Genomic DNA, 18,367 nt, shown 5'->3' with positions numbered 1-18,367 from the left:
AACAAACCCTTACCGTTCTGCACCTCTGTTAAAAGGTCATTTAATAGTCCCTCGTCTTCTTTTGGAGTTTCTTGAACAGGCTCATCATTTTTGATTTCCAAATCTTTGTCGGGCAGAATCTTCTCCTCTTCAGCATTTACAAACACCAGTGCAGAAACAGCAAGAAGGAAAACTCCGATCCTACATAGAGATCGAGCCATCTTAACTCACGACTACTGAGTCTCGATGTGTTACTTTGCTGAAAAAACACACTCCCTTTTATACGATTTTCACCCCTTAATTTTTTGATGACCACACAGAAGAAAATAATTCTGTACTTGAATATTCATATATTGTCTTAGTATTTAGTCATTAAGGATAAGGGTCATTAGATTTAAAAAAGGGGAATTTATTTTAGTCGTTATATTAATTTGCGACACGTGGTTGAGAACACGTTCTTTTGACTAAGGACCAAATCAACGCTAGTTTTGTACATTCTTTTCATTTTCAGTCTTTGACGTTTCCAACCTAAAAATGGAACTGAAATATTAACGCAGTGACAATTGAAGAAAACTTCTAAGCATCAAAGATTGGAGACTTGCATGCATAGGACTTGAAATTCACGTAAACAGCATTTTTGCAGGCTGCGGGACAGATGATAATATGCTCATTTTCTGTACTTTTTTGACATTCTGTTGTGTTCATGTTCTGTTACGTTTCTTATGCAATTTCAAACCATTACCAAGAAGTTACCATTCTAAGTCCTTTTTATGGAACAGAATCCTTCTTTATTAAATGACGGCGCATATACCCAAATTCCAAAGCCCTCGCGAACCGCCCGGGGCGCACCGACTGTTTTGGTCGCGTTCTGTTGACCGAATTTTATGGAGCTCCATAAGCGATCTTTTTCAATAGCAGGATTCTCTATTTCACTACATGCCACGCTTCAATCTCCATTTGGGATTTACCCACGAATGATACAGTACAGGACAGCTGATCCGACATCATAGCGGAACCCCACCTTAATAATCTGGACGCTAACGGGCCCAAAAGGAAAAAAATGGCCGGGATGTGACTATATAACGTATGCAATCAAACGAAACTCCAAAAGCACAACACCTGTACATTACACCTGGCAACAGTTTACGGAAAATATTGTAAAGCAATACCGCAGAAATACCTTGAGTAACAGTTAATATGAATAGGAATATAAATTCTACCAGTAGTGCGGTCTGCTAGAACAGGCTTTTTAAAAAAAAATTAATTTACTTATCAGTCAGTTAAAGCGGTTGTCAGGAATGGATGAGCTGCAGGGTTAATTTACAAAGAAAACTGAAACTCGGTGGCCGCACTTCTAGCCTTTGGATTGGCTGTAATTACGGAAGTTCTTAAAAAGGAAATGATAAATTAAACATTATTTGCACGGGCCAAAAAGTCATTTTCGCGAGGTAACCGAATAACGAGGATTCGATAAAAAGAACACAATTTATCCTCATAGAATTCAAAACAGCCTCTCAGTCGTTAAAAAAAATCTACGAGGAAAGCTACCGAGAGGCGCAAAAGCGCTAATATTCAGGAGTAGAGTTCACGCAGACTGCAATATCGTAGGGCAAGTATTTTTCGCGTTTCTACCAATTCCACTCTACATATTCACACATTCGTCAGATCCTTTTTTAGAGTCAGCACTCGAGTTTACGCAAAACATTCTAGGGACTGTTTTGATAGCTAATATACATAATGTTTCAGGGCTCTTTTCAGAGAGGGATGAAACTAGCTGAATTGCCTCTGAATCAACCAGTATCGCCTGCAATACCTAGTGAAGTTTCAAGTCGGACGAAAATCAGCCGATTCTGAACAAAAAGCAAAACCTATATTTCAATATTTCGTGTATCTTGTTTATTCTTTTTTTAAAAGCTATTACGTTTGTAAACACTCATTTGGCGATTATCTCACAACAGTTGCGTCAACAAAAATATATTAATTCTACCACTTAAAATAAAATTCTAAATTTTCTTTTGTAGCTGCACTAAAAAGCAAACAACAAAACCGCTGCGAGGATAAATACGCATGGGATTTCATTAATACACTCAAAATTTAGAACCAACTTCTATAGCAAAAAAAGTGTACCAAATGAAGGCACTTCTGAACAGCTCTATTTCATGTTTCCGTGAAACAAACGGATAACGCTTAAAGTTTTAGCGGGTATTTAAATCACAATGTGTAAAGTATATTGCCTGTTACGTAGGTAAACACTTAACTGATTTAATAGATACTTCATACCATGTGCGTCAGGAAGAAATTTTTTTTTATGTATTTTAAGACTGTTACTCTGGGTTTGAAAATGGCATCTTCTAGCGCAACAATAGAGTTACGTTCTGTTTAGATAGACTATCTCACTTTCAGCTACAAATCGATACAAAACCAAGAAATACCTTGGTTAAACATTGGTTTTAATTACTTTTGCACTCAGCTTTCACGGCAAACAAAAACTTACTGTTGCCAATTTCTAATTTAGACCTATTGTGGAGAGCCCTTTTTGACGTACTAAACGGTGGATATTGTAAATCAATACAGTACAGCTCAGTCGCGAACCTTCGATATAACGAACATACTTAATATTGTTGAGCCCGGGCTGGTTGGTTTCTAAAGATAGTGGCCGGCTGAACCCCACCATCATAGCACGTAAATGGAACTTACAAAATTAATTACCGCTAAAAAGCACAACTGAGAGGTTCGGTAAAAGGTAAAGAATTTACCAGAACTCTGTTTTGATCCAAAGCTCGACGTATAGTACGAGCAATGATTTTCAAGGAGCGGCCCTGGAGTTTACACATAACATGTTTTATCCTCTTTAGATGTTTAAGGAAACCGTTCACAACGTGAAGTTAAAGGGACTATGTCATGGGGATTTCGCCGATTTTTGGTCTAAAATGTTTTGAAAAAGTGGTAGACAACTTTACCCATGAGAACATTATCCGTTGAACATTTAACTTAAGATATAACTTTTATTTGAGGATGGAAGTCAAACTTCGGCTACTGAAATATCGATTTTTTTTTTGAAGGCGCGCGGAAACAACTTAAAAACATTGGCTATAACGTTTTGTAATTGCAGATTTCAGATTTTTATTATTTCTCACTATTTACAAAAATCGTACGTTATCACACACTATTTACAGGCAATACTTTACACAATGCGATTTAAATACCCAAGAAAACTTGATGCTTTATAATAATAATAATAATAAATATATTTTTATAGCGCCTATCCAGGCCTGCTCTAGGCGCTTTACAAATGTTTAAAAAAATATATATATATATAATAAAATCAATAAAAATTTTGTTAAAATTAGCTGAATAAATCTTAAAATTAAAAATTTGCATTAAAAGTAATAAAAAGTAAAAATCGCTAAGAGTAATATTATCCGTTTGTTTCACGGTAACATGAAATTGTGGTACTCGATATATATATTTTTTTGTGCTGTAGAAGTTGTTTCTAAATTTTGAGTCAGTGTGGATGAAATCTCCGTGTGTAATCCATTATATCCATTTCCATCCGAGCTATCCGCAACCAAGCGAGCTTTTAAACATTTTAAGTGCTCTAAAATAGCAATTTTTATTAAAAATGGACTTTATTTTTAAGTTTCCTACGACACAAATATATATTTTGGCTGTTCAAAAATCTGTTAAAAGCCGTGACTAATAGTCCCTTTAAGAGATAAATTATTAAACTCTCAGAAATGATGGTGCAAGATAGCTTCTTGAAGAACAGAAAATCTGCGCTTTCTGCTTATGTCTGAATTTTGCACATTTGAGAAGGGTGGTAGTGCGCGCGTGACACCTAAGAGTAATTTTGGTGGGGCAAAGGTGGCAGCCGTCGCCATTCAGCCATGCCGTTACTGAGTTTCTGCAAAAGTATCGTGTTGTCGAAAACACAAAGAGAAGTTCTCGAATGGCAGGTAAGCTCTTTCTTTTAAAATTTAACTATCCTGTTTCTCACAGCGACTAAATAAATCTCTCTGGGTATATCTTTAGTTCAGTGCATTCACATTTCGCTGAAAATTGCTAAAAACCTTTGGTCGCTCTCGCACTCGCACTCGCACTCGCACTTGGACACTGGCAGATAAAACAAAACACGAGGGAACTCAAAATGAAACTCAATGAAACACAGAAGTTAAAACACGAGGGAACACAAAATGAATAACAGAAGTTATAACAAGAGGGAACTCAAAATGAAACACATAAGCTAAAACAAGAGGGAAACTCAAAGTCAAACACATAAGCTAAAACAAGAGGGAACTCAGTCAAAATGAAACGCATCGAACGCACTTTGTCGAATGCACATGACTCAAATTTTTATTCAATTTCAGTATTCGGTCGTTGCGCCCTCGATTACTGATTACACAAGCTCGAATCTGGCAAGTATTGAGTTTATGTTTTTTTCGAGTCATAATTTTTAACTGATGATTTGAAGATGATTTGAATGCCAAAACTATTCGTATCGAAACATGGCAGTTCATGAGCGAAGTTGATCTCTGGCCGTTCTGTGGATGATTTCCGAGACTTGCCAAGGCAATTTGGACGCACCAAGATAGCAATGGGTGCGATATCATAGCCGGTTTAATAGATTGGGTGGTTCGACACTTACAAAAAAATAGGTCTCCAACGCATACATGTGTCTAGCGCCTTTATACCGTACGTATACACAAGAACAAATTGGTAAACATTAAGACTTAAGTTTAGGTTTATTGCCACTTTTAACTACATCAATTACTTTTCGATATGAGCAACATTACAACACAAGTAAGTTTGTTTGATGGTATTCAGATCAAGGTGTTTAGACTGTTTTTATTAAAACAGATCAACAAATTGCTCTCTCACTTGTTGACGAGACCATATTCTATCATATCGTTTTCACTATTACCCTTATTTTTTCGAGTCTTAACTGCAAAAATTAACTCATGCAAAAACATCAGCAATATTTACCAGGAAAGTGCCATTTGTTATTAAACTTGATTGAACGCTACAAAGCTTAATCTGCAATATAAACTGAGCTGAATACAAAAACTATATCTAGGAATTAAAGCGGTTATCATTTTGAGTGTTGAAAAACCACAACCAAAGAAATAAGCCTTGTAAATCTCATTAGCTTCGGCAATTTGAACCTCTATTGGGATACACTAATAAAAGGATTGTATTGGAAATTAAACTGGCCAATCAACACAGCAAGCTAGCCAAAATGGCCAATGAGAACACGAATCAAATTCACGTGACCAGTGCTAAGGGCGGGAAAACGCGAAAGACAGAGGCAAGGTGGGTACAAGGGTTTTGTATCTGGCTGTTTGAGTAAGTGCTTGAGTTTTTAAACCAATACGAGAGCGAAATAACGCAAAACCAAAGTAATTCGGGACTCCTTTCAACACTAAAATTGAAAACCGCTTTAAAGAAAGGCTAGTCTAACGGTGTTTATTTCGTTGTATTACTTCAGCATAGCTTTATTCTGGCATAATCGTTTCCTGCATTCAGCATTTAATTTTTAAGAGGCCAAGACAGCGATTCTAGGAACTACCAAGGCACCTATGTCTAAAACTACAGCACTTTTGGAGCTCGCTAACCGATAACTATTGGTTTACAAGTAGCAAACTTGCGAATAACACGACCAAAGCAGCACTTGTGGGTCAGTGGGTTGAAGCTCACTAATCGCGCCCGGGTCGGCGTCCACAGGGGGAAAACCTGGGCCTGGTGAATCTACCAAAGCAACACTTTCGGGTCAGTGGGTTGTAGCTCAATGAACCGCATCTAGCATTTGGTCCGCAGATGGAACCTCTTGGGATGACTCTACCATAGCAACAGTTGTAGTTCAGCGGGTTGTAGCTCCTTAAACCGCACCAGGGTCGGCAGTTGAAAGCTCTTGGGATGACTCTACCAAAGCAACACCTTTGGCGCTGTGGGTTGAAGCCAACAAAGTTGCACCGCGGCTGGCAGACGGAATTTCTGGGAATGACTCTACCATAGCAACACGTGTAGTTCAGAGGGTTGTAGTTGACAAAACCGCATCCGGGTCGACAAGGGGACCCCCTGGGCCGGATGACGTTACCAAAGCAACACTTGTGGGTCACAGGGTTAAAGCTCACTGAACCGCATATGGGTCGACAGTTGGAACCTCTTGGGAGGACTCTACCATAGCAACACATGTGGGTCCATGGGTTGTAGTTCAGTCCCCTGCAACGGTAGCCTATCTGGGGGTCGTGTTCAGGGATGGCATTCTCGTTCAGTTCTATGCGAAAGAAGAAGAGTACAAGGTGTGAGGTAGAGTTAGTCTGAGGAGTTTAATAATAATAATAATAATAATAATAATAATAATAATAATAATAATATTTAATAAATAATAATAATAATAATAATAATAATAATAATAACAATAATATTATTTAATAAGGAAAACCAACTCGCCAAGGCAGTTTACAGCCCTCTAAAATAACTTATAAAATACAAGAAAATATAAACTGATACAAAGGGGAAAAATGCTCCTAGTATTAAGAAGAGTCAAAAACGCGAAATGGAATGCATGTATTATTTACGTTAATGAAATTTTCGTTGATAAATGCAACGTAAACGTTATCGTAATATAATTCCTCAGATAGACTAAAATAGAACTGAAGGTAATGGGGCTGTTTTCACCTTGGTGGCAAGCAATTATGTTTGTGTGCACGTAGGTGTAACTGTTTTTCTTTTTTGGATTTTTTTTGTATATGAGAAGGGAGGGTTGGTTGGGAAAGAAAGCACCGACATACCAGTGAAATGTATGTGAGGCATGCTTTAGAGCGATTTTCGGTTTAGTGTCGTAAAACCAAAACCAAAGTACACTGTAATTACATCAATCGGAATTAGAAGCAAATACATGTAGACGGCACGAAGCGCGGGAAAACGTGTGTGAGCGAGTTACAATTGGTTTTGGTTTTACTTCTGATTGGTTGTGAAAGTGGCGCGAGGTTTTTAACCAATCACTAAGCGTAGTTCTGTAAAACCAAAGTAAACGCGAATTACCTTCGATACTCAAGTGAAAAGCGCTTCACATAAGTTATAAACAAATGTTCCTACCTGAGTTGTCTTCCTCTTCAGTGTCACTGCTTTCCTCTTCAGCAAAATCGTCCGGATTACCTTCTTCTTCGCTTCCTTTTGCTGTAGAAAAATATGTGAATATTGAAAAACTTTAGACGAAAATAATGTTTAAATCAAGTATCAATTAATCGCAGCATCCCATTCAGTATAGATGAGAGTTTTATGTCGTACTGAGTTCGCTTGCTGATGCATTTATTTGTAACTGAGACAATTCTGGACGAGTTAAAAAGAAAAGTGAAAATTCATACGCTGAAGGAAAATATTTTTTATCACTGCACACCTAGCTTTTTAAGTTCTTGGCTTGTTTAAAAATCAGCAAACACATTACAGGTTAAGGGTGATTTTTTGGTTAATTAGAAATGAAAACTAAATGAGTTACTGAACGAGAATAAAACAGAGCGACAGAACGAAGAAAGTTTGAGTTTACGGAAAAACTGATTTTGAGATGTTTTGCAAAATCTCTCCTACCTCTGTTTTCCACTCTAAAAGCAAGGTCTTCTGAATTCTCGATGGCATCTTCTTGATTCGCTGCTAATTCTTCAGGATTAGCTGCGTTGTCTTCGAACATTAAGGGTTCTGCATTCAAAACAGCGACAACTGCCAGAAGGACAGCAATCCATCGTACAAAGCCAGCCATTCTTGCACCGTGTTCGGAATATGCACCTCTACTGAAACCGAGATCGATCACCTCTTTTTATACCGTTTGGAAAATGAAAAACATCAACTTTTATTTCGATGGCGCCAGATCAATTATCAACTCAACTTGAGTATTTTTAAAGCGGTTAGCAATATCTTTTCCAAACCCAAAGTACATTAACAGGAAAATTCCTGGTTTGAAATTAACTCAAGCCATGCAAAAGCGACAAATACGGTACTAAATTCACAGAGAAATTGTCTACTCCTTTATGCAGTTGTTTGATCTTTCAAACAGCAAAGGTTTTCTCGTTGGTGGTAGGCGGGAAAGGCCACAAAAGCGATGTCCTTTTTTAAAAAAATAGCTTAGATTGCCTTTCTCGTTGTCATGTATCAGAAGCTAGCTAGGGTACTTACAAAAAGACAAGTTCTTCAATTTGATGTAGATAACGGTCAAAGTGTCCCACATCGAGACAGCGGGATACTGGCCTCGTTCTATTTTTGCGTGATGTACTTCATAAAGGCTGGCGTAACTAATAAAATACACGCAAAAATTGAAAGACAAACAAGGCCGCTGAATATCGCTATCTTTATTATATTCAGTCAAATTTAGCTACCATGTACGGTGTTAGTAGCTGTTACAACGTTACATTAAGTTTTCCTCTAGGCAAAAAAATGAATGTCTAATAATCTGAACTAATTGCTGAGTTATTACATTGCTCTTTAATTGGTGTACATAGATAACTCAGTCCTTCTCTACGTGTCTTGACTACTTGATTCTTTGCAGTTCGATATTAATATTGTTTGTTGATTTTAGTCTCCACTGAACATTGGCATAACAAATCGCCAGATCTCCACCTAAACACTTTTTTTTGACATGCGAGGGTCTGATCTTTCACAGGAACGTTATTTTAGTTAGTGTTTCAAATTAGGGCATTAATTGTCGATCCAATATCGGAATGGTTACTCTTGAAGCTCTATTCTTGACAGTAAAAAATACCTCCACTTATCAATTAATTGCTCGTTTGTCGATGATAATTGCTCATTCGTAGTTAAACTAAGCCATTCGACAGGATCTTTTACACTTTAAGAATTGATATTGAACCCTTCGATATTTAACAATACGGTGCACATGGCAAAGCGTTCAGCCTAGACATTCCATTCGAAAAAAATTCTGCTGTTTTTTGCCGCAAACTGCCTGGATTCGAAGCCACAAAAACGCAAATTTACGTAAGTTAAATGTAAAAGACAGAAGCTAGTGCAGAATACAATGGGCCAATTTTATTTTAATCAAGACGTTAAAATACTTAACGCTTTTCTTTACAACCGTGGCACGATCTTTTTGTTCGTTTGTAACATGATACCTTTATTTTTATCGTAAACGCTGTGACATGATACTGTAACATGATACTTTCATGTTTTCTGCAAACACGCTTCCAGTAGTATCACCAATTAGAACACTAGATATCGATTGATGAAAGAAAAGGCTTTTCATTTTATGAGAGATATAAGATCAATTTTTCTATGGAAGCAGTGCTTCCATATCGATGGTTGTCTAATTCTGTTTGTTCCGGCTCAAGGATTAAAAAACGACACATATACACATGAACAGCGCTTTGGCCCACGGATATATATTCATGTGTAGCGCGCTTGTTTACGGAACGAGGTATACAAACATGAACAGTGCGCTTGTTTCGGCTCATGTATTAAAGAACGAAGTATATTCATGTGTAACTTGCCTGTTTCGGCCTGCTATATTCATGTGTACCGCCCTTGTTTCGTCTCTTGGCTAATGAGATACATTTTCAAGTCGACAGGTTATTTTCTCAAGTTGACTATAATTTTGTCAATTGGAACGACTCGTTCGACTCTACAACTTTTGGCTGCGGCCCCTTGAGTGAATTAATGAGATGCATTTCTCCACTGGACAGCTCTTTTTGTCCATCGACACAACGTGTCCACACGAGCGAGTTGTAGAACGTATTTTTCGACTCGTATCAAGTGGACAGTATTGGACATGAGTGGCCATATCAAGAGTTCTTTCGCGTGAAACGCTATCTTCTCGGTCTAATTTAATTAATTTGTGGCTTTTTTTAGCGCCGCAGAGTCTACAGGAGTTCTATCGCAGTAAAAAACACCACGTTCGTGAGTTTCAGCACATAACGGAAACTGCTCTTTTGCGCATGCGGTTAAAAAGATTAGTACCAAAAGGAGAGCACAGATTTTCTGAAACAACTATAGACGTTTGTGATCTACTTATGAATGTAGCGTAGATGTACGCGACATTTTACCTAGTTCACACAGTCAAGTGCTCCCCACTCCCAACCACTTCGCAAAAATAATTAAATTGTTGACATTAATAAAACTTAGTTATGTCAAATGAACACCGCTTGATAGTAAAGTGAGATATAACCACCCTCTCCTCTCCCCAGATGAATAGCAAAGAACATCCTTCCGGGGTGTGGGATGGGGTTGGTTTTCGCTACGTTGACAAGATGATTTTAAACCATATTTTGGCATTTCCATCATCGTAAAACGCGTTATTCGTTATTCCACTTTTTGTAGGTTCATGTGATGACATTCTCAGCATGTCCAAAATATTAAAAGAAACAAAGTTGAAGAAGACACCAGGAATCGCTCCGAAGAGAACAGGCAACTTTACCCTAACAAATATAACAAACCCCTGTAAATCAAACGCCATTCCCGTACAAAATACATCTAAAATCAAATGCCATTCCCACCTAAAAAATACAGTAGATTTACTCTTACAATGCTACAAAGAAAACAAAAACCAGGAATCAAACTAAAATTCCCTTCTAGCAAAAAGAACATCTGGGAGTTTCTGAGCTAACTGCTGAGGTATTAAACTGCTAATTTACTGGTGTACATAGTTTGCTGTTCAGATGATTTCTTCTTTTATAAATACATGTCTTCACTACATTGCTTCTTTGCGGACTGATATTGTTTGTTGATTTCAGGTTTCAAAATTGGCATAGGAACGCTAACTCTTCACAAACACTTTTTAATATGCGTGGGCCTGATCTTTTATAAGAAACACTTTTTAAATTAACATGCATGGGCCTCATCTTGAAAAGGAATATTTTTGGTTGGTGTTTCAAATTACGGTATTTTGTCAAACATTATCAAAGCTCTTCTCTGCGGAGAAAATATCCTTCTTTTTAATTGATATTTAAAGTTTCAACTGTTGGAGGCTTGATACTCTATTTATAGCAAAAGGAAAATAACTGTTCGTGATTAGACTTTGCCATTTGACCGCATCTTTTACATCTTAAGCATTGATATCGAGACCATTCGATATTAACTGTACGGTGGTAAAACGTTCAGACATTTCACTTGAGAAATATTCTGCTGTTTTTATCCACAAAATGCCTAAATTCCAAGCCACGAAAACACAAACCTGCGTGTTTCTGGCGCAAAACGAACTATTTAGCTAGGTTTGTATACTACAGGTTACAATTTCTTTATTGAGTTTTGATGCTTTGGGCTGCAAAATCCAGTCCAGTTCTTAATTTTACGAACCGGGACACGCCGAACCATTGTAAACATATAATTCTCATGGAATTCCTGTTCCGTCGTTTTACGCAAACACTTTTAAATCACAAGTACTGGTACTCGAAGTCGTCTTTTAAAGCCAAGAGTTACTGAATTGCCATAATATGCGAGTGAATGACCACAGATAAAGCGATAGCAGAACAAACCGCTATTTAAAAATAAACTTACCTAGTTACGTGCAATTAACACTGCTCCATCTGCTTCATAAGATTTATTTGGATTTTTCAAAAGAAAATTAGGTTAGTCCAATATACCTTTTTGCAAAAAATTTTATTTCAAAAATTGGCGTTAATTTTTGTTAACTTTAATTTCCGCACCGTTAATTAAGTGGAGGGTTTCGAAGGGTTAGTTTCCATGACATTTATTCCCATTATTTTTGCCCCAATTTCTTGACACGGTCCAGAAGCTCTTGTCTCCTAGGAAAAAAACATTATTTTCACAGGGTGGAAGTTAGCCTGCGAACACAGACGTATTTTCCGAAAAATAATGTCGTTATTTTTCGGCAGAGAAGCGTCGACCGGAAATACGTCTGTGTTCGCAGGCTAGGTGGAAGTGTGCCGGTATCACTGAAACTGTGAAGAACGCTCGAAGCGGTCAGATTCCTTCGCTTAACCCCTACGTTTGGGGCAAGTATCACAAAGATTGTTTCCGTTTTTTGAAGATTATACGCCTAGTATTGAAATAAACTTGTTCCTATATATATTTAATTCGTCGCATTAAATTAGTTCGTTCGTTCGTTTGTTCGTTCGTTCGTTCGTTCGTTCGTTCGTTCGTTCGTTCGTTCGTTCGTTTCTTTCTTTCTTTCTTTCTTTCTTTCTTTCTTTCTTTCTTGGCGTCGGAATGGCTTCAAATTCGGCACAAGAGACAAGTAAGCGACACATTTGAGGTTGGTAAACTTTATTTCAAAATAGATAGTTATTTACCCGATTTTAGAGAATCCGTGATTTTCCCATACATTTCTCTATATACACAAGCTGTCGCATACACCACGTATGATGAGTCGGACGCCGGAAGGGCTCTCAAAAACACATCAAAAAGACGAATTTTGAGCTTGGGAAACCTGTGCTAACTCGAACCAATTTTCGTTTCCCTTCAGGTCATTTTCTATATATTTGTACCCTCGATAACTCGAACCATCAGTCTGTCAATACGTGACAAGTCAAAACAAACAGTGTACTGTAGTCCAAGACGTTGAATTTATTTTGAACTAATAAAAACGTACACGAGTCAGAGCCGTCCCCGAAACGCACCTCAAAACACAAACTGTGCCACGCCAATGACGTGCTACAGACGTTCAGTTTGTTTGTGGAGGTTGATACTGATTCTTTCAAATCCAACCTTAGAAAACGTTTAAGGATTATTGCCTGGACGAATTAACTGACCATTTCTCCAAAAGGCAAATCGCATAAACTATGCAGCAGTAGCGTATAGCGTTGTTCTCTTTGAAACCCCCCGGGTTTGAAACCTGCAACGTTCGCAGCTGATTCGCTTTGTTTTACGTGACGTTACGTTCTGGTTAATACAGTGACTTAACAATACATTTGTTCCTTATTCTTTTGACTTCTCTATACTCTAATTAAACTCATTTAAAATGTACACTGGTCTACAATGTATGAATAGAGAATCAGTCAATGCCGTTTTCTCCTTATTTCCGGTCATTTGTTTTCAACTCTCAATAACTCGAACTCCCGATAACTCGAACATTTTCAACTTCCCTTGAAGGTTCGAGTTATCGGGAGTCGACTGTAATTCATTCTTTTGTTCGCTTGTTCATTCGTTCCTTTCACTTGTACCCATTTGCCCCCGGGGGGGGGGGGGTACTCCCTATAATGGCCTATACGGGGAGGCTCCGCCCGAAAGGGGTACCTTTTTCAGGATTAAGGTATATAAAAGGGTAGGGATTTCACGAGTTTAAGTATATGAAAGGGTATGGAAATCTTTCATTTGGCTATTTAAAAGGGCCTTTTATTAAAATATTTCGAACGGACGCAATTTATGGCTGTAGTATTTTAATTTATTAAGCGCTACATAAAAATGACAAGAAAACGTCCTATTTTAAGTCCACGCCATGTCTCTTAGGTATATGAAAGGGGTACCTTTTTTCAGTTAAAGGCATACGAAAGGGGTACAATTTCTGTCAAAAATGGTATATAAAAGGGTAAGTGGTTAGAACTTGGGGCGGAGCCTCCCCGTATAAAACTTTCTTGAGTACCCCCCCCCCCCCCGGGCCATTTGCTATTTTGCACCAACAACTGAAAAATGCTGTGATTGGTGGTAAGAGCTTATGCCACGACACTTTAGCTAATCGCAGAGCTTAGCAAACGCAAAGCCAAAACGCATAATAGTAATTATTTTTGACAGTTAGGCAATTGGTTATTAATCCGTCAATTGATCGATCGATCGATCAATCAATCCATCGATCGAGATAGATCGATCAGTCAGTCAGTCAATCAGCAAGTCAATTAACTAATCAATAAAAGCCAATCAATCAATCAATCAATCAATCAATCAATTTTGGCGGGGAAAAGGTGGCAGCCGTCGCCATTCAGCCACCGTTACTGACTTTCTGCGAAAGTGTCGTGTTGTCGAAAACAAGAAGGGACGTTTTCGAATAGCAGGTAAGCTCTCTCTTTTAAAATTTAACTTTCCTGTTTCTCACAGCGACTAAATATACCTTTTCGGGTATATCTTTACTTCAGTGCACACACATTTCGCTGGAAATTGCTGAAAACGTTTGGTCGCACTCGCACTTGTACACTGGCAGATAAAATAAACAAATTTCTGGGTCTCTGGGCTTAGGCACTGTCAAGATAAGGGAACTTAAAGTAAAACGCAGGCTGAGTAGAAGTTTATAAAGCATGAGCGAACTCAAAATAAAACGGTAAGTTAAAATAAGAGGGAATTAAAACGAAACACAGAAGTTAAAACATGAGGAAACTCAAAATAAAACGCAGAAGTTAAAACATGAGGAAACTCAAAATGAAACGCACAAGTTAAAACATGAGGGAACTCAAAATGAAACATAGAAGTTAAAACATGAGGGAACTCAAAATAAAACGCAAAAGTTAATACAAGAGGGAACTAAAAATGAAACGCAAAAAAAGTTAATACAAGAGGGAACTAAAAATGAAACGCAAAAGTTAATACAAGAGGGAACTAAAAATGAAACGCAAAAGTTAATACAAGAGGGAACTCAAAATGAAACGCATCGAAAGCACATTGTCGAATGTAGATGACTCAAATTTTTATGCGATGTCAGTATCCGGTCGATGCGCCCTCGATTAGTAAGTACACAAGCTCGAATCTCGCAAGTATTTAGTTTATGTTTTTTTCGAGTAATAATTCTTAACTGATGATTTGAAGATGATTGGAATGCCAAATCTATTCTTAGCGAAAAATGGCGTTTCATGAGCGAAGTTGATCTCTAGCCGTTCTGTGGATGGTTTCCGAGACTTGCCAAGGCAATTTGGACGCACCAAGATAGCAATGGGTGCAATATTTAGCCGGTTTAATAGATTGGGTGGTTCGACACTTACAAAAAATAGGTCTCCAACGCATACATGTGTCTAGCACCTTTAAACCTTACACAAGAACAAATTGGTAAACATTACGACTCAAGTTTAGGTTTATTGCCACTTTTAACTACATCAGTTACTTTTCGATTTGAGCAACATTACTTCACAAGAAAGTTTGTTTGATGGTATTCAGGTGTTTTAACTGTTCTTTGATGTTCTTATTAAAACAGATCAACAAATTGCTCTCTCACTTGTTGACGAGACCATATTCTATCATATCGTTTTCACTATTACCCTTATTTTTTCGAGTCTTACCGTTAACTGCAAAAATTAACTCATGCAAAAATATCAGCAATATTTATCAGGAAAGTGCCATTTGTTATTAAACTTGATTGAACGCTACAAAGCTCAATCTGCAATATAAACTGAGCTGAATACAAAAACTATATCTAGGAATTAAAGCGGTTATCATTTTGAGTATTGAAAAACCACAACCAAAGAAATAAGCCTTGTAAATCTCATTAGCTTCGGCAATTTAAACCTCTATTGGGATACACTAATAAAGCGATTGTATTGTTAAGTAAACTGGCCAATCAACACAGCAAGCTAGCCAAAATGGCCAATGAGAACACGAATCAAATTCACGTGACCAGTGCTAAGGGCGGGAAAACGCGAAAGACAAAGTCAAGGTGGGTACAGGGGTTTTGTATCTGGCTGTTTGAGTAAGTGCTTGAGTTTTTAAACCAATACGAGAGCGAAATAACGCATAACCAAAGTAATTCGGGACTCCTTTCGACACTAAAATTGAAAACCGCTTTAAAGAAAGGCTAGTCTAACGGTGTTTAGTTCGTTTTATTACTTCAGCATAGCTTTGTTCTGGCATAATCGTTTCCTGCATTCAGCATTTAATTTTTAAGAGGCCAAGACAGCGATTCTAGGAACTACCAAGGCACCTTTATCTAAAACTACAGCACCTTTGGAGCTCGCTAACCGATAACTATATATTTTGTTTACAACTAAATAGCAAACTTGCGAATATCACGACCAAAGCAGCACTTGTGGGTCAGTGGGTTGAAGCGCTAGCTCACTAATCGCCCCCGGGTCGGCGTCCGGGTCGTCTTCCACAGGGGGAAAACCTGGGCCGGGTAAATCTACCAAAGCAGCACTTCTGGGTCCATGGGTTGTAGCTCACTGAACCGCATCTTGGTCGGCAGATGGAACGCCTTGGGATGACTCTACCGTAGCAACACCTTTGGCTCAATGGGTTGTAGCTGGCAAAACCACATCTATACCTGGACTGGCAGAAGGAACCTCTTGGGATGACTCTACCAAAGCAGCACTTCTGGGCCCATGGGTTGTAGCTCACTGAACCGCATCTTGGTCGGCAGATGGAACGCCTTGGGATGACTCTACCGTAGCAACACCTTTGGCTCAATGGGTTGTAGCTGGCAAAACCACATCTATACCTGGACTGGCAGAAGGAACCTCTTGGGATGACTCTACCAAAGCAGCACTTCTGGGCCCATGGGTTGTAGCTCACTGAACCGCATCTTGGTCGGCAGATGGAACGCCTTGGGATGACTCTACCGTAGCAACACCTTTGGCTCCGTGGGTTGTAGCTGGCAAAACCGCATCTGTACCTGGATTGGCAGAAGGAACCTCTTGGGATGACTCTACCAAAGCAGCACTTCTGGGTCAATGGGTTGTAGTTCAGTCCCCCGCAACGATAGCCCAACTGGGGGTCGTGTTCAGGGATGGCATTCTCGTTCAGTTCTTGGTAAGATTCTATGCGAAAGAAGATGAGTACAAGGTGTCATGTGGATTAAGACTGAGGAGGTTAATTAATGCACGTATTATTTATGTTAATAAAATTATCCTTGATAAATGCAACGTAAACTTCGTATATATAATTCCTCAATTACTCTAAAATAGAACGTATTGGGGCTGTTATCACCTTGGTGGCAAGCAGTTGTGTTTGTGTGTGAGTAGGTTTAACTGTTTTGCTTTTTAAATTTATCTTTTTTTATATGAGAGAGGAGGGTTGTTCGGGAAGAAGGCATCGACATACCAGTAAAATGAATGTGATGCATGCTATAAATAAGTTATAAACAAATAACTCTCCTACCTGAGTTGACTTCCTCTTCGGCGTCACTGGTTTCCTCTTCTGCAGTACCATCTTCGGGATAATCTTCTTCTTCTTGTTCGCTTTCCTTTGCTGTAGAAAAATATGGGAAATCAAAAACCTTTAAGTTGATGTTACACGGGACAACTTGCAACAACGATTTTGGCTCGTGTAACAGCGCCGCCGTTGATTTTTCGCGCAACACCTTCCCAGAATTCTGTTCAACATGGCCTGGACGCGCGCGCAAAATGTTGCAAGTTTGCGTTGCGCCGAAAATTGTCTCGTGTAACATGCATGTTGCCAAGTACATTTTGTACGATGTTGCGCGAAAAGTTGACTCGTTTATCATAGCACGAAAAGTTGACGCGGTGTTGTGCGAAAAATCGTTGCTGCAAATTATCCCGTGTAACATCACTTTTAGACGAAAATAATGTTTAAAATAAATTGATCGCAGCATCCCGTTTATAGATGAAAATGTTGGTAACTGAGAGAATTCTGGACGAGTTGGAAAAAAGTGAAAATTCACACGCTAATTCTAAGCGCAGTTTAAGTGCTTAGCTTGTTTAAAAATCAGTAAACACATAACGGGTTAAAGGGTGATTTTTTGGATTAATTAGAAATGAAAACTAAATAAGTTAATGAACGAAAAGAAAACTGAATGACAGAACGAGGAAAGTTTGAGTTTACGGAAAAACTGATTTTGAGATGTTTTGCAAAATCTCTCCTACCTCCGTTGTCCATTCCAAAAGCAAGGTCTTTCTCGATGGCATCTTCTTGACTCGCTGCTAATTTTACAGGATTAGCTGCGTTGTATTCTAAGGGCTCTGCATTTACAACAGCGACAACCGCCAGAAGGACAGCTATCCATCGTACAAAGCCAGCCATTCTTGCACCGTGATCGGAATATGCACCTCTACTGAAACCGAGATCAATCACCTCTTTTTATACCGTTTGGAAAATGAAAAACATCAACTTTTATTTCGATGGCGCCAGATCAATTATCAACTCTACTTGAGTATTTTTAAAGCGGTTAGCAATATCTTTCCTAAAGCCAAGAACTACGTAATAGATAAATTATAAATGAAAGGCAATCTAGAAAGTACATTAACAGGAAAATTCCTGGATTGGAATTAACTCAAGCCGTGCAAAAGCGGCAAATACGATACTAAATTCACAGAGAAATTGTGTACTCCTTTATGCAGTAGTACGATCTTTCAAACAGCAAAAGCTTTTTCGTTGGTGGTAGGCGGGAAAGGCTACATAAGCGATGTCCTTTTTAAAAAAATAGCTTAGTTTGCCTTTCTCGTTGTCATGTATCAGAAGCTAGCTAGGGTACTTACAAAAAGACAACTTCGTCAAACTGATGTAGATAACGGTCAAAGTGTCCCACATCGAGACAGCGGGATACTGGCCTCGTTCTATTTTT

The 18,367-nt window shown here is 38.4% G+C and overlaps 4 protein-coding genes across 9 annotated transcripts in view; all 4 read right to left on the bottom strand.

Annotated features, from left to right (window-relative positions):
- The window catches only part of LOC144645993 (uncharacterized), a 4,284-nt gene extending 4,084 nt beyond the window's left edge, over positions 1-200 (bottom strand). Inside the window, exon 1 of the mRNA XM_078505507.1 lies at positions 14-200. Coding sequence (XP_078361633.1) covers positions 14-200 — 187 coding nt within the window. The remainder of the gene's footprint in view (positions 1-13) is intronic.
- A 4,512-nt stretch (positions 201-4,712) lies between these two features.
- Positions 4,713-7,756, bottom strand: LOC144645191 (uncharacterized). The gene is made up of 3 exons (XM_078504681.1): positions 7,567-7,756; positions 7,078-7,158; positions 4,713-6,253 (listed from the first exon to the last, which is right to left on the bottom strand). The coding sequence occupies exons 1-3, from the start codon at positions 7,733-7,735 to the stop codon at positions 5,673-5,675; spliced, it is 831 nt and encodes a 276-aa protein (XP_078360807.1). The 5' UTR covers positions 7,736-7,756; the 3' UTR covers positions 4,713-5,672.
- Positions 7,757-14,911: 7,155 nt separating this feature from the next.
- LOC144645171 (uncharacterized) lies at positions 14,912-17,841 on the bottom strand. 2 transcript variants are annotated; one of them, XM_078504654.1, is made up of 4 exons: positions 17,670-17,841; positions 16,945-17,034; positions 16,389-16,604; positions 14,912-16,304 (listed from the first exon to the last, which is right to left on the bottom strand). In XM_078504654.1, the coding sequence occupies exons 1-4, from the start codon at positions 17,824-17,826 to the stop codon at positions 15,907-15,909; spliced, it is 861 nt and encodes a 286-aa protein (XP_078360780.1). In that variant the 5' UTR covers positions 17,827-17,841; the 3' UTR covers positions 14,912-15,906. The 2 variants fall into 2 exon arrangements, with proteins under 2 accessions (XP_078360780.1, XP_078360779.1); XM_078504653.1 differs by having other exon boundaries at positions 14,912-16,604.
- The window catches only part of LOC144645103 (uncharacterized), a 54,385-nt gene continuing 50,929 nt past the window's right edge, over positions 14,912-18,367 (bottom strand). For all 5 annotated transcript variants that reach the window (XM_078504575.1, XM_078504577.1, XM_078504576.1 and 2 more), the window contains exon 9: positions 14,912-14,946. The gene's annotated coding sequence lies outside the window, so the exon portion shown is untranslated. The remainder of the gene's footprint in view (positions 14,947-18,367) is intronic.

Source organism: Oculina patagonica, chromosome 3, assembly GCF_052425735.1.
Source record: "Oculina patagonica isolate OP01 chromosome 3, crgOcupat, whole genome shotgun sequence".
Taxonomy (NCBI): domain Eukaryota; kingdom Metazoa; phylum Cnidaria; class Anthozoa; order Scleractinia; family Oculinidae; genus Oculina; species Oculina patagonica.
The sequence above is the reverse complement of the archived record's forward strand: the minus strand, read 5'-3'. Positions and strand labels throughout refer to the sequence as shown.